Source organism: Acartia tonsa, chromosome 11 (assembly GCF_053477335.1).
Source record: "Acartia tonsa isolate MP-2025a chromosome 11, ASM5347733v1, whole genome shotgun sequence".
Taxonomy (NCBI): Eukaryota; Metazoa; Arthropoda; class Copepoda; order Calanoida; family Acartiidae; genus Acartia; species Acartia tonsa.
This window is the reverse complement of record NC_137270.1, coordinates 17970147-17983322: the sequence shown is the minus strand read 5'-3', so window position 1 is coordinate 17983322 and position 13176 is coordinate 17970147. Positions and strand designations below refer to the sequence as shown.

The 13176-nt window shown below is 31.6% G+C and overlaps 1 protein-coding gene across 23 annotated transcripts in view; it reads right to left on the bottom strand.

The window, feature by feature from the left end:
* The window catches only part of LOC145331061 (farnesyl pyrophosphate synthase-like), a 51527-nt gene that overhangs the window by 8774 nt on the left and 29577 nt on the right, over window positions 1–13176 (bottom strand). For 10 of the 23 annotated variants that reach the window (XR_013883668.1, XR_013883671.1, XR_013883665.1 and 7 more), the window contains exons 14-16: window positions 11735–11803; window positions 9734–9818; window positions 8980–9118 (exon numbers count right to left, since the gene is read on the bottom strand). Coding sequence is in view for 2 of the 23 variants with exons in the window: in XM_080175678.1 (XP_080031804.1) it covers window positions 9074–9118; window positions 9734–9818; window positions 11735–11803 (199 nt within the window). In the remaining 21 variants the exon portion in view is untranslated. Of the gene's footprint in view, window positions 1–8855; window positions 9119–9733; window positions 9819–11734; window positions 11804–13176 lie in introns of those variants that run through there. The other 13 variants (XR_013883661.1, XR_013883664.1, XR_013883662.1 and 10 more) reach the window with 4 other exon arrangements.

The window sequence follows — 13176 nt, the reverse complement described above, 5'->3', positions numbered from 1 at the left end:
AAAGTAAATCATAAAGTAAATGATCAGTTAAGTTGTCTTAATAAATAGAAAATAGAGGAATAGAAATAAAAGAAAAGAATGATAGGAGAATATATAAGAAAACCGAGTAACCCTTAATTATCAATATAAAAAATGTAGCATGACCAACAGACTGACAGACAAAGTAAGTTGTATGCTGTTACTTTTTGTTAAGGGATATCTTCACAAAAATTGACTTATCTATCTGAATTAGTATTGGTTAAAATTAAATTTTACCATATTGTTATGGACTGACAGACAAGATAAATTATAAAGTAGTTCTGCTACTAACCGCAACTATTGCTCGTCATGTAGCGCATCCGCTCTTCGTTGGGGATGTGATAGGTTCGCGGTACAATTAAAGAAGTTAAAAATTGTTCCTACTGTTACTATATACGGTGCGCGGCATAAATAGTTAGAGTAGGGAGACAGGGATCTAAAGGGATAAGACAATGACTTATAAAGTGATGTAAATCCCCAATGATGATACACAAATTTACCCCTTATTTAGCTTACACTAAGTGGTTGAAAAGCTTGGAAACTCAACTTAAATACCAATCAATCAAAACTTAATAAAAGTCTCCAAAGTTGTAAGCTAACAAATAAGAAAACACTATATTAAAACTTTTGCTACAGCCCAATGTCCCCTTTCCCTTCTCAGACAAAGTGTTGGTTGTCTGTTGAATGTTACTTAAATGAATATCCAACAGTGGGCGGTAGAGCTCCCATGACAAGCGCGCGGATTTTGAAATCGAAGGATAAACCCACCCCAATTAGGTATTTATGGTATACTCTGCTAACTTAATTTGAAGTCAAATAAGCTGATCATATTTATACCATCTACTTTCTTATATTATGCCTGGAGTAAAACTTCAATTATATAGGTTAGTACTCTAGCCTATAACTTTTCCTCAAGATAAAAATACAGTAAATCTTTAAGATGATTGTAAATTTCTTTGCTATTGATTATAGCATACTATTGAAAATCGGTATGCAAAAGATAAATTTCTTGTCAAGTTTCACAACTATCTTTTTTATCTTTTGATATGATAAAAAGTAATGCAAAATTTAATTTTCTATTTTTATCATTGGTGTTGGGCGTTATATACCAAAAATATTTGATGCAGTTATCAGTAAGTATATAAATAGCAGGTCAACAGTCTTTAGATTTATGAAATAATATTAAATATGTATTAGATGGTAGTTCACAGCACAAAAAACGCGCGAACAGAGGTTAGTGGGTTAAACTAAGCACTACTTTTATTCCTCAAAAAATAAAAATCACCCTGTGATAAACATGCTGCTATTTTTGTTTTCCATAAATTGTTACATGTCTTTTATTACTATAAATAAACATATGGTTGCCCTTTAACATCCAGGGGATTTGTATTCAAAATGGAAGGAAAAGGCAGAAAAATGGTGACCCCTAAAATGGTGGGTCTGGCTCTCTGACATATCTCAAATTTGGCGAACTTAAAATTTTGCAACGCATTGATAGAAACAAATAATTTCTACTTATATTTACATTCCATATTTAAATTTAATACAAATTATTAAAGAATTCAATTTTTATAGCATAGATTATAATTTTAAAAATTAGCGACGGTATCGCAGATTTCTTCGCAGGAAACTAAATAAAAATTTTAATCAATTCTAAGATGACTTTACAGTTTATTTTTAGTAGCGAATTTTATGTTTAACCTTTAACGGTTGGTCCCCTTTATTGACCTTAATAGGTCGAGGGTAGGAGAGGAGGGGGGGGCGATATTGAACGTTCACTCTGTTATCTCTGTTTCTAATGTGCATGTCCCCTGTTTAATATTGAATTTCCGACAATAAGTGGATCAAAGTAATTTTTACTTTTTTATTGAACAACCTTGTTTTTAGGTCCTTTTTTACTTAGAAATTTCAAAAGGCTGTAATTTCTGTACTCTTAAAGCTAGAAGAAGATTTTTTCAGAAAGTGTTTACCTTTATGTATATATAATATTAGAAATCTTGAATATAAATTTCGGCGGCGGCAGCAGTACTTGGCAGTTTCCGGACGCTGCAGACAGAAGTCGGCAAGAAAACAGCGTTGGATTTTTATGAAATTTAAATATGTCATGTATACATGTTAGAACAGCTTAGGTTTAAAATTTGAAGTCTGTAAGTCAAAAATTGCGGTCACAAGAGCCTTTCAAAAAAAAAGTTCATGAATTCAAAGGGTTTGTTGTTTGATTGATATGTGGGGGGGGGGGGCGATCTGAAACTTTTGCGTAACCATGGAGTATAGGCCTTGTCTTCAGAGTGAGAGGATAGGTTTTTTGGGAAAAAAGTTTAGTTTTGGGGTGTATTTTCCTCATACAGTGTGTTTTTTTTATGAGAACTTTTTTGAAAGCCAATTTACTCCACTTATAGTTATCAGAATTTAATGATTAATGGCTTATTTTCTTCGTTTTTTAAGGGAAATTATGAAACAACCAAAAAAAATTACAGTTTTTGTTGAAAAAGTACAGTAAAGTTGAAAATTAAAAACTTAGGTGACCACTTCTAAAAATGGTTTTAGCGCATTTTTCTTATGCTCAAATCTTCTACCCTTTGCAAGAAAAAAATTGTATTTTCAGTAGTCGACTTTGGGGGGCCAGTACTTTCTCCCTGATTGAGATATGGCCTTCTAACTTTGACCTATTCTAGTACATGTCCCTAATAGTATCTGTATAAATTTATAGCTCTATATCTCAACTTTGAAGCGTTTTGCAGCCATTCTTGCAAAAGGTAGAATATTTGAACATAAGAAAAATGCTCTAAAACCATTTTTAGATGTTGACACCTAAGTTTTTAATTTTCAACTTTACTGAGCTGGATCTTTAAATTGTTTATAGGTGATTTAAACCGGGGCGATTCATTCAGCGCGCCATCAAATTATTAAATACCAATCTTTAAATAGAAATGGCATGGGCGATTCAGCGCGGTCAGTTGCGCCGAACCGGCGCAGCAATGCCACTCAACGAGTGGCATTGCCGCGCTAAATCTGGATGATTCATATTTAATAAATAAATATTTTTTTAAAATTAGTTTAATATTTTATTGCAAAACTATAGTGAAAACATTTTTATAGTTATTTTAAAAATAAATTATATATTTTTTTATATAAAACACCGTACTGACCCATTTTAAGTTATAAAATTGTACCGGCACGTATGGATATGTTATTGAGTGTCGCCAGCGATCTAGCAACACCGCGCCGAAAATCTTTTAAAAATCCCTGTTTTATAGGCGAGCTGTGGCTAACCACCAGCGCAGCTACGGTTCACCTCTGAATCGCCCCAATTCAGCGCACTATAAAAACGATTTAAAGATCCAGCTCTGTACTTTTTCAACATTTTTTGGTTGTTTCATAATTTCCCTTAAAAAGCGAAGAAAATAAGCCATTAATCATTAAATTCTGATAACTATAAGTGGGGTAAAATTGCTTTCAAAAAAGTTCTCATAAAAAAACACACTGTATTTAAAATTTTTTTGATAGGTCTCCAGGTTAAGGTGCTGCAGGCTGGAAGGTCACTTCTGGACAGGTATAAATGAAAAAAAAATTAGTTTGAAGAGTTAGAGATAAACTTATTAAACTAAATATGCATATTTTTGGATTTTATGAGCATATATGAAGAAAAAATAAAAATCAGCCTCTAGATTCAGGTCCTGCAGGCCTCCAGGTGGATCCTGGACAGGTAGAAATAAAAATTTTCACTTTTAAAGTTAAAGCATAACTTCTTTAACAAAAGTTGATACTTTATGGATAGTATTAACTAATTTGAAGAAAATTTTGAAATTGGGCTCCAGGTTCAAAATAAGTTATGCCCTAACTTTAAAAGTGAAAATTTTTATTTCTACCTGTCCAGGATACACCTGAAGGCCTGCAGTACCTGAACCTGGAGCCCAATTTGAAATTTTTCTTCAAATGAGGTAATACTATCCGTAAAGTAGCAACTTTTGTTAAATAAGTTATGCCCTAAATTTAAAAGTGAAAATTTTTAGATTTTACCTGTCCAGGATCCACCTGGAGGCCTGCAGTACCTGAACCTGGATCCCGATTTCAAATTTTTCCTCAAAAATGTTAATACTATCCATAAAGTAGCAACTTTTACTAAATAAGTTTTATTCTAACTTCAAAAGTAAAAATTTTCAGTTTTTACCTGTCTAGAATTTATCTGGAGGCCTGCAGAACCTGAACCTGGATCCTGATTTCAAATTTTTCTTCAAATTAGTTCATACCATTAATAAAGTAGAAACTTTTGTAAAATAAGTTTTGTTCTAACTATAAAATTAAAAATTTTCAGTTTTTTTTGTTCTAACTATAAAATTAAAAATTTTCAGCTTTTACTTGTCCAGAATTCACCTGGAGATCTGCAGGACCTGAACGTGGAGGCTGATTTTTATTTTTTCTTTATATACGCTCATAACATCCCAAAAGATGCATATTTGGTTGAATAAGTTGATCTCTAACTCTTCAAACTATTTTTTTTCATTTATACCTTTCCAGAAGTGACCTTCCAGCCTGCAGCACCTGAACCTGGAGACATATAAAAAAAATTTAATAAAATATTAGGAAAATACACCCAAAACTAAACTTTTCCCCCAAATAACCTAACCTCTCACTCCTAAGACAAAGCCTATACTCCAAGTTTACGCAAAAGTGTCAGATCCGCCCCCCCCCCCCTTAAGTAATATATCTAATACAAAACAATAAGTATACTAGACATTAACCCTTAATAGTGAGGCCCCTTGCCGCACATTTGGAGGTAGGGCTCAACCCCCCCCCCCCCTATTATCTCAGTGCATGTCCCCTGTTTGATAATGAATTTCCGACTAAAACTGAGCCTAAGTCAACTTTCGCTTTCTTCTCCATTTTATTTAACAACCTTTGTTTTTAAGTCCTTTTCTACTTAAAAATTTCAAAAGGCTGTAATTTTTTTTATCTTTGAAACAAGAAAAATAATTTTTTTCAGAAAATGTTTATATTTATGTAAAATTTATATTAGAAATCTCAAAACATAAATTTCGTCGGCCGCAGCTGTACTTGGCACCTGCCAGCCGCCGCAGTTGGCGGTCAGCGGGAGAACGGCGGCAGATCTTCATAAAATTTTAATACATTATGTAGACGTAGAAGAAAAGCGTAAGTTTAAAATTTGAAGGCTCTATGTCAAAAATTGCGGTCACAGGAGGGTTTTAAAGATTTCTGGAGACCTCGAGGATCAGGACCTGCAGGATCATACCTGGAGCCTGAAATTGACTTGAACACCTATATTTCATATAAATTAACCTATTTTAAAGTTAGTATGTTTTTCAACCTATTTTTTAAAAAATACACTATTCTAAGACATGAAGATATATTTCGATTTTAGCATTCATTTTCAATTCATTTTGTCTTAAAAAATATAGGTATGAGACATATTAGATAACAGCAAATATGATCAAAGATATTAAACATACATTTATATAGAACAATGTCACAAATTATTTTGAATCTTAGGTATGACGACTGAAAAAGTTTTTAAAAAAAGATTAAAACATTGGTTTTTTTAAATAGGAGGAGTAGGGAATAATTCTTGGCCTTGTTTGAGTTATGGGGCGGGGCATAGTTTTAACCAGGATAGCTAACTGTCCCATAATAATAAACTCACATACAGACGGACAGACCCTAATTATAGAAAAGCTTTGCTTTTAAAAAACTAATATTTATTCACTCACTAACAAAATAAAAATGTTGGCAGATAAACACATTTTTAAAGCAAATCTACTCTGTAACTCACTTTGTTTTTCTACCTGTTAATCAGTCATTCTGTTTGAAAAGCCATGAGGAAAATACAAAAAAATTAAAAATAAAAGCAGAAAAAATGTTACATAGACAAGCTGACAGACATTTCAAATTATAGATAAACTTCGCCAACAATTTCAAGATCCATATTTCAACTCCATTTATTCATGCAAACATAATTTACTTTCATACGAACACATTAAAACACATGCGACGCATGCAAATTAATTGATACTTTATCTGAAGTCGCTTGTAAGCATTCAAATAAAAGATACTAAGGAATAGAATATATTTACGTATATAAAATACATTAAAATACAGATTTTTATTTTTGTTTAAATTTTAATTATTGGTGGTGCATAAACCACCACTTTTTTGAACGCCCCCATAAAACGTTCCCATGTATAAATTGAAGAATTATTTCTCTTAAAGAAAGGGTATTAAGTACAAAGATAAATCGTTTTCTAGTAGCGAGGCTACTCTATTACTTCTAATATTACAGAAATTTTACATGAGTATTAAAGTAAATATTATAAGATTAGCACTAGTTTTTATAGTTAAGGCATTCGGAACCTTGTTTTCACTTATTATCCACGGAAAGATGTCTATAATATGATGTGGTAAATTACTCAGCTAAATTTATTTAGAATCTAAAATATTTTTATAAACAAGATACAAAATATATTTATATATCTTTTATTTAATGAAAAAAAAATAATTTCTTTTATTTCACGAAAAAAATATTTTCTACTTTACATCCCTTTTGTCCTTGTTAACACCGTACAAACTTTGTACAGCAGAGAAAGAGTGGGCAATGACAATAGTACCCAAAGTTTTAAAATAACGTTTTTTCATTAGTTGGCTTAACAATTTTGGGGATTGGGTCAATTTAAATTGGTTGCTTCATTAGGTTGATTGTTCACACTTTTCAACCACAAATTTTAATCTACTGAAGGGGTTATTCTAAGTATCATCATTGGGGTATATATTAATTTATCGGCCATTGTCTTATTATCTTTATCCCTTTAGATCCATTATACCCACTACTGTATACCCCTTCTAATTTAATTTGCTTTTGTGTATTGATGAAACAATATGCTGAAGTGATAGCATGCGGAAATGAACGCCCACCGTTGAATTGGTACTTTCCCCCCCAACTAATTTGTCTAACAACGCCTCCCACAATACAAAACTGTATAAAAAGTCGTAAGAAATTAAGACGGAAAAAACTCAAGATATCTGTCATGCACGTAATACGTGGACCCACCATTTTAGTAGTCACCAGAAAAATACCATTCTGAGACCGATTTAAATTTTGCATTATTTCGAGAATTCAATCAATTCATTAGTTATTGAAATCTTAAGCTAGCTACAAACAAACAAAAAACCCTTAAAACTTAAAAATAGAATAAGTATAAAATACATTTTACATTTGTGCCAATAAAAAAAATTGATCCTAAATTCATGTTAGTATATCATACTGTAATCTTAGGCAATATAATTATTTTTTAGGAACCGCTATTCTTGACTAGCTGGAGATTTAAACGCACACTAGATCATTTTCTGATAATATTTTTTTCTTACTCCCCTGTAATTTATTAATTACATTTCATATTTTGTTTTGGTATCTATTTCAGCTTAAAACTGTAGTTATATTGTCACCAATCCTACTTTATAAAGTAGTAAGTTTTTTTTGGTCATGTGAAGGAAACGAAGTTGCGGGTTTCGTCGTATTTTAACAGTAGCTTTTGAAAGGTTATTAGGCGATTGCCCCGCAAGATTAGGCAATTGGCCCCGCGGGGTTAAAGCACCAGCAGGAGCTAGAAATAGGATAAAAGCTAATGTGAAAATATAATGAAAACTGCAACTTTGTTTCCTTCACATTAGCCAGTTTTTTTTTATAAAGCTTAAGATCTGAAAAGTTGTTAGGTTGTACTTTTCAAGAAAGCACAATAATTTTTTTAAGTTATTTTAGGCTATTTTCCTCCTCCCCCGCCTTCCCTAGAGGATCAGGTTGACCAATTAGTAATCTTATAATGTTAAGTAGTAAGTTTTGTGAATGTATGAATTAACATTCTGATATTTTAATGGTAATTTTGTATAAAAACAAACACTGTAAATAATGGTAGAAGTAAACGCTGTTAACAATTTTATCAATATATTAAATACAAATGACTCCTTTTTTGTAATAAAACTTATAAACAGCGCAGGATGTCTTGTCGAACGCTATTTTTAAGTCAAATAATAGGGTAATTTAAGTGAAAATCTTTAAAAGCCTATAGTCCCGAAGAAGGAGCAGATATAAATTAGGTAAAACCAGGAATGATTCAGCAAGTATGTCTATTTTTAGGATCCATTGACCGCTTGGAGCGTGTTGCTTATAAATCCGCTAAACTGTTGAGGATAGCTGTGTCCTGTGCTATCAAACCCTCTGGTTAGATCTAAAGAACACAAAATAATACGTTTAGCTTAGAAAGATAGAACAAAGCTACCAAGATTTGTTGTCTTCAATGTTTACTTTCTTAATTATGATTTATCCAAGGCAAAAAAATACTGGTAAAAAAATATTATAGCTGAAATAAAGCACTAAAATGAATTGGAAGAAGAAGTGAAAACCATACTATACCTATTTTTCCAAAAGACATAATAAACCTCTGACTAATGTACTTTCCGTGTTATCTATGATGCATTCATGTAATTTTGTCCATGTGTATTACATAATAATAAAATTATGTATCATTAAAAGCGAAGCTTTCTATATTAAAAGTCGGTCCGTCCTTTATTCAGTCGTCTTCCCACAATACTAATTTATTACTAAAGATAGATTTTCGCAGAAGAGAAATTTAGGAAGATTAATTTGCTGCCGATTGTTCTATCCCTGTAGCTTTCTATGATATGCATCTTTATCAAATAGGAAAATTATCACTTTAAAAAATTGTATAAATAGTTTTTTACCTCATCGTATTATAGACAGCTTTCCTAGGAGATTAAAACCAGTTTTATTAGACCCGAGGGTTAGAAGGCCCAGGCTAACAAAATGGGTATTATTTTTAAGATTTTTATCTTAATATTCGTGGAAAAGTGTCAGTATTACAATGCTATGCATGAAATTCAATATGGGCGAGAACCGGTTGTAATCATACTGAAATATATATCAATTACACCTACAACTTAAGATTCTCTTTTGTTTGGTTAAAAACTTTCATATTTGAGGTTTGGTGGATTTTTTTAGGAAGACAATGATCATATTTCATTCGATTTTTTATTTGTTTCTTTTGTAGATTCTGGCAAGTAAACTGTGGAAGATCTAAAACAAAAGATATTTTGCATTAGAAGAAAAAATACGGGCTAAAGGTCAAGATAAACCAAGAAATTGAGTGTAAGGGGGAACCCGAATAATATAGGGATTATGGCAAGGCTCGGCAGCCGCGGCTAAGCCTCAAATTTAAACCCATTTAAAGCCTTTAATCTTTTTTAAAAATTTGTATTGCCATATTTGGCTCAATTTTAGACTTCCAGCTGATTTTTGCAATTGTAAAAAGTTGATTTCCCCAAGGCTTACAGGCGGCTGACGCGAGATCCAGGTCAGGTACAACAACAAAAAACTAATGGATATAAAATGCGTGGACATTACAACAGGGAAAATTTTGTCGTCAATTCAGGTTGTTAATAAATCCTCATATATTGGTACGTTCCTCAAGTAGGAGGGAAGGGAATATAAGGGGTGATATGGGGGCAAGCATCGTTATATCAGCCAACTAGAAGAAATATTTTATCAGGGTAGGCGAGAATCTCTTGCAATATCCACGTATATTAGGAGCTGGAGCCGGAGCCGCACCAAAATCAAACGGCTCTGAAACGCAGATTATATCTATTCCCCTTGGCGTCCCTCTAGAGGACTTCCAGGTTGCCTAAATCTAACCTGTTGTGGCAATTCATCTCCACTAATTTGTTGGATCATATCTTGAATGTCGTCGTAGAATTCAGCCTCATAGTGGTTGAACAACCTTAAAATCATTTGAATATATTAACTTAAATTTTATAACAGAGACTGTAAAAACTAAAATGGATGTAGTGTCAGTCGCCTATAATGGCAATATAATTCTTTAAAAAAGGGAAAAGTAGGTTGCGGGTTGTGAGTTTTAGGTTAAAAACAGTAAAAGAACGAGAAAAAAAATATTAATTAAAAAAAAAATTGTCTATAGTTCTTTTCAATAAGAAATACACATATTTAGTGAATATTACCGTTCTACTACTATTTTTAAGCCTTAAAACACACACCTTTACGGATTTTACCCGCAACCTACTTTTCCCTTTGTCAAGTTACCTACACAAAATATATACAGAATACGTGAATATTGTGAGAGATTCTTGAGCTGATAAAACAATACTTCCCATCAATTCCTTATGCTGGCTTTATCCCATCCCATTTCCTTACCATGGAGGAGCGTATTGACTATATTAGCAACCTAAATTGACGATAAAAATTCCCTAGTCACAATTCCCACGTATTCTATTCATACATCACATCCTACTACTTATATATGACAGATAGACATCCAATTGCTGCATAGAACTGAAAATTATTTTCCAGAATGGCTTCGAAACTGATCAATATCCGCTGGATTAAAACCGGTTTTTATCCATACAGAAAAATTATCTGTAGCATCATATTACAATTTTCCATGAATACAAAAAAAAATATTAAAGGGCGAATATAGGTTCGATATGATATGAGCTTATATCAAAGGTGCCATTACATACTTTTAGAATATCTATGCCAAATTTAAAAATTCAAAAAAATCCTTAAGTAGATTTTGCAATTTTCTGTTTCAATTGAACATATAATAAATGAGATTGCCGACAAAATCGTTTATTTTAGCCCTTTACAAGACTTTTTTTGACTATTTTGCTTAAGTTTGATTGACTATTACATTGGCACGCACCTTAAAAGATAATTTAAATGTTTATTATTTTAGATTATATACTAGTTTATTTAATTTTTTAAAAAGCATAAAAATAATTTGCGTAGAAGGGCGTCAGGAGTATTGACAGGGTAAATAATACGTCTTAAAGTTTATTTTCTGTACAGAGATCTTTGATTAATTCATGATGATATAAACAACCCTTGTGTACGCATTTTCAACACACACACACGGCCACAAAAAAACAGGGATTTGAAATCATTCTTCCTCCAAGAAAATTTTATCGATTATTTTTTTTTACTTTTTACATTATTTGATGTTTTTTTTAACTTTTAAATAATTTACTTTATGAAGGTAGAAGGAGGGTATATTTACCCCTGATTAATTGGTTTCCACGTTATTACGACTATCATTTAACGAAAGCTTTTTAATTCAACCTTGCCACGAAGCCTTGTGTGATGCTAGGGTGTTTGAGTTCTTAGGGAACCACACTAATTACAAAATATTTTCTTCGAGATTGACGGGTTTTAAGCTATAAACAGACTTATACAATTGAATATGTCAATATTTTTAAGTTATTTATAATCTATGGAATTGCACCTTTAATATAAGCTCATATCATATCGAACCTATATTCGCCTTTTAAAGTTAATTAGTTTTGTATGTCACAATTCCCATGTATTCTATTCATACAACCTACTTCTTAGACATTTAATTACTGCATACCTACTAAAATTGATTTATAATACTTACTTGAAGTCAAAAAATTTAAATTATTGAAATGCCAATAATACAAACATTTCAATTAGACAGAAGACACACAAACATCACACCCTACTACTTTGATAGATAAACATATACAATTAATGCAAATAACGACTGAAAATCAATGAAATTGAAAATCTTATTGAAATGGCCATACTACACAAAATTTCATTAAAACTTACACAAATAGTGTAAAAGTCCCTTTTTATTTTAAAATAAAAAAAATGACTTACTTTTTGAGTCCAAGTTCTGTGTACAAATTTTTAACCCACTTGACATCTTCCTCTTTGTGGCTGCCATACCTAAAAAAAGCTAGAAGATAACATGGTTCATGCTGCTGCTTTGTGAGTTGTTTGTAGCTATGATTCTCTGAAGTTAGGATTCTGATGCACACGGAAACTGGAATCGAGAATCCTTGGCCTATCTTAGATTGGTAAGCTTCGCACACTGCACAGCTGAATGAATCCTATGTTACATTACAAGCTGACCAGTAATTCTCATGTAACCTTGATTATTACATCACCTTGTCCTAGAGTTTTGGCAGGAATTAAACCACCTTGATTAATGGCACTTTCGTGTGAATGATGAGCATTATCGAGGGAAGTATGGTTTAATTGCTCGATATGTAGAATCCTAACTTTTTACAAATCTCCCTCCTTACAACCTATGGGGATCTCAGGGAAGGTTGAAGTGATTATATTCTGACAAATTGAGACTACATTTTTCAACTAAGTGCAAAGTTTATGGTTCGACTTGAAATCGGATCCCCTACCATAGAGTAGTGCGATAACCAATACTCTATGGGACAACACTGCTTCTATTTCAGGCAAGTGACAAGTAATATTCTGATATTTGTAACAACAACGTAGAGCAACATTTTTTAGGATAATTCAATTAAAAAGAAAGTAGTTTTTTTCATATAAAAATGTTAAATATTAAAATTTATTTATATTAATATATATCTTTTAAACAACCCCCTCCCCCTGCTGATTTTTGTCTTTTGCTTGTTTACTTTTAACATCCATCTAAACTACAAGATTGATAATATTATCTAAAAAAAATTTCCTTTACAAACAACATTTTGTGCCTTTATTATTTTACAAATTTCTTTTTTTTACTTAAATCTTTTAATATGTAAATTAAATTAATTTGATTTAACCTTACAATATTTTATTTTAATATCCGAGGAAAGCTGTTTTTTTACGATTCGAGAAATAATTATTATAGAATTACATTATGGACAACTCTCTATGCATAATAAAAATAAACTTAGGGCCAACAAAACTGGGTTTAACTTAAAATAAACACAATTTTTTAACTAAAATGTTAACTACTCATTTTCCTTTTTTTCTAAATGCAAGAAAATTAATTAGGTTTTTCGTATTTTTCTTAAATGCAATTTTATGTAACGTTCTTCATTTGAATGAAAATTATGAGGTAATATTTATGAAGAACAAAAATTTGAGCCAAATTATTCAAATTACCTAATTTGGCGAAAAAAGGCAAGAAAATCTGATACTTTACAGTTCCATATTTTACTACGTTAAATCAACTACAATTCGAAATATTTCAGTGCTGTAAGTTCTTTTTTTTTTGTTTGAGTTACTTTGCGTTTTAAGCGTGGTTCCGAAAAAGTGTTTCATCCGTTTACCCCTCTTTCTCAACTGTTATAAAA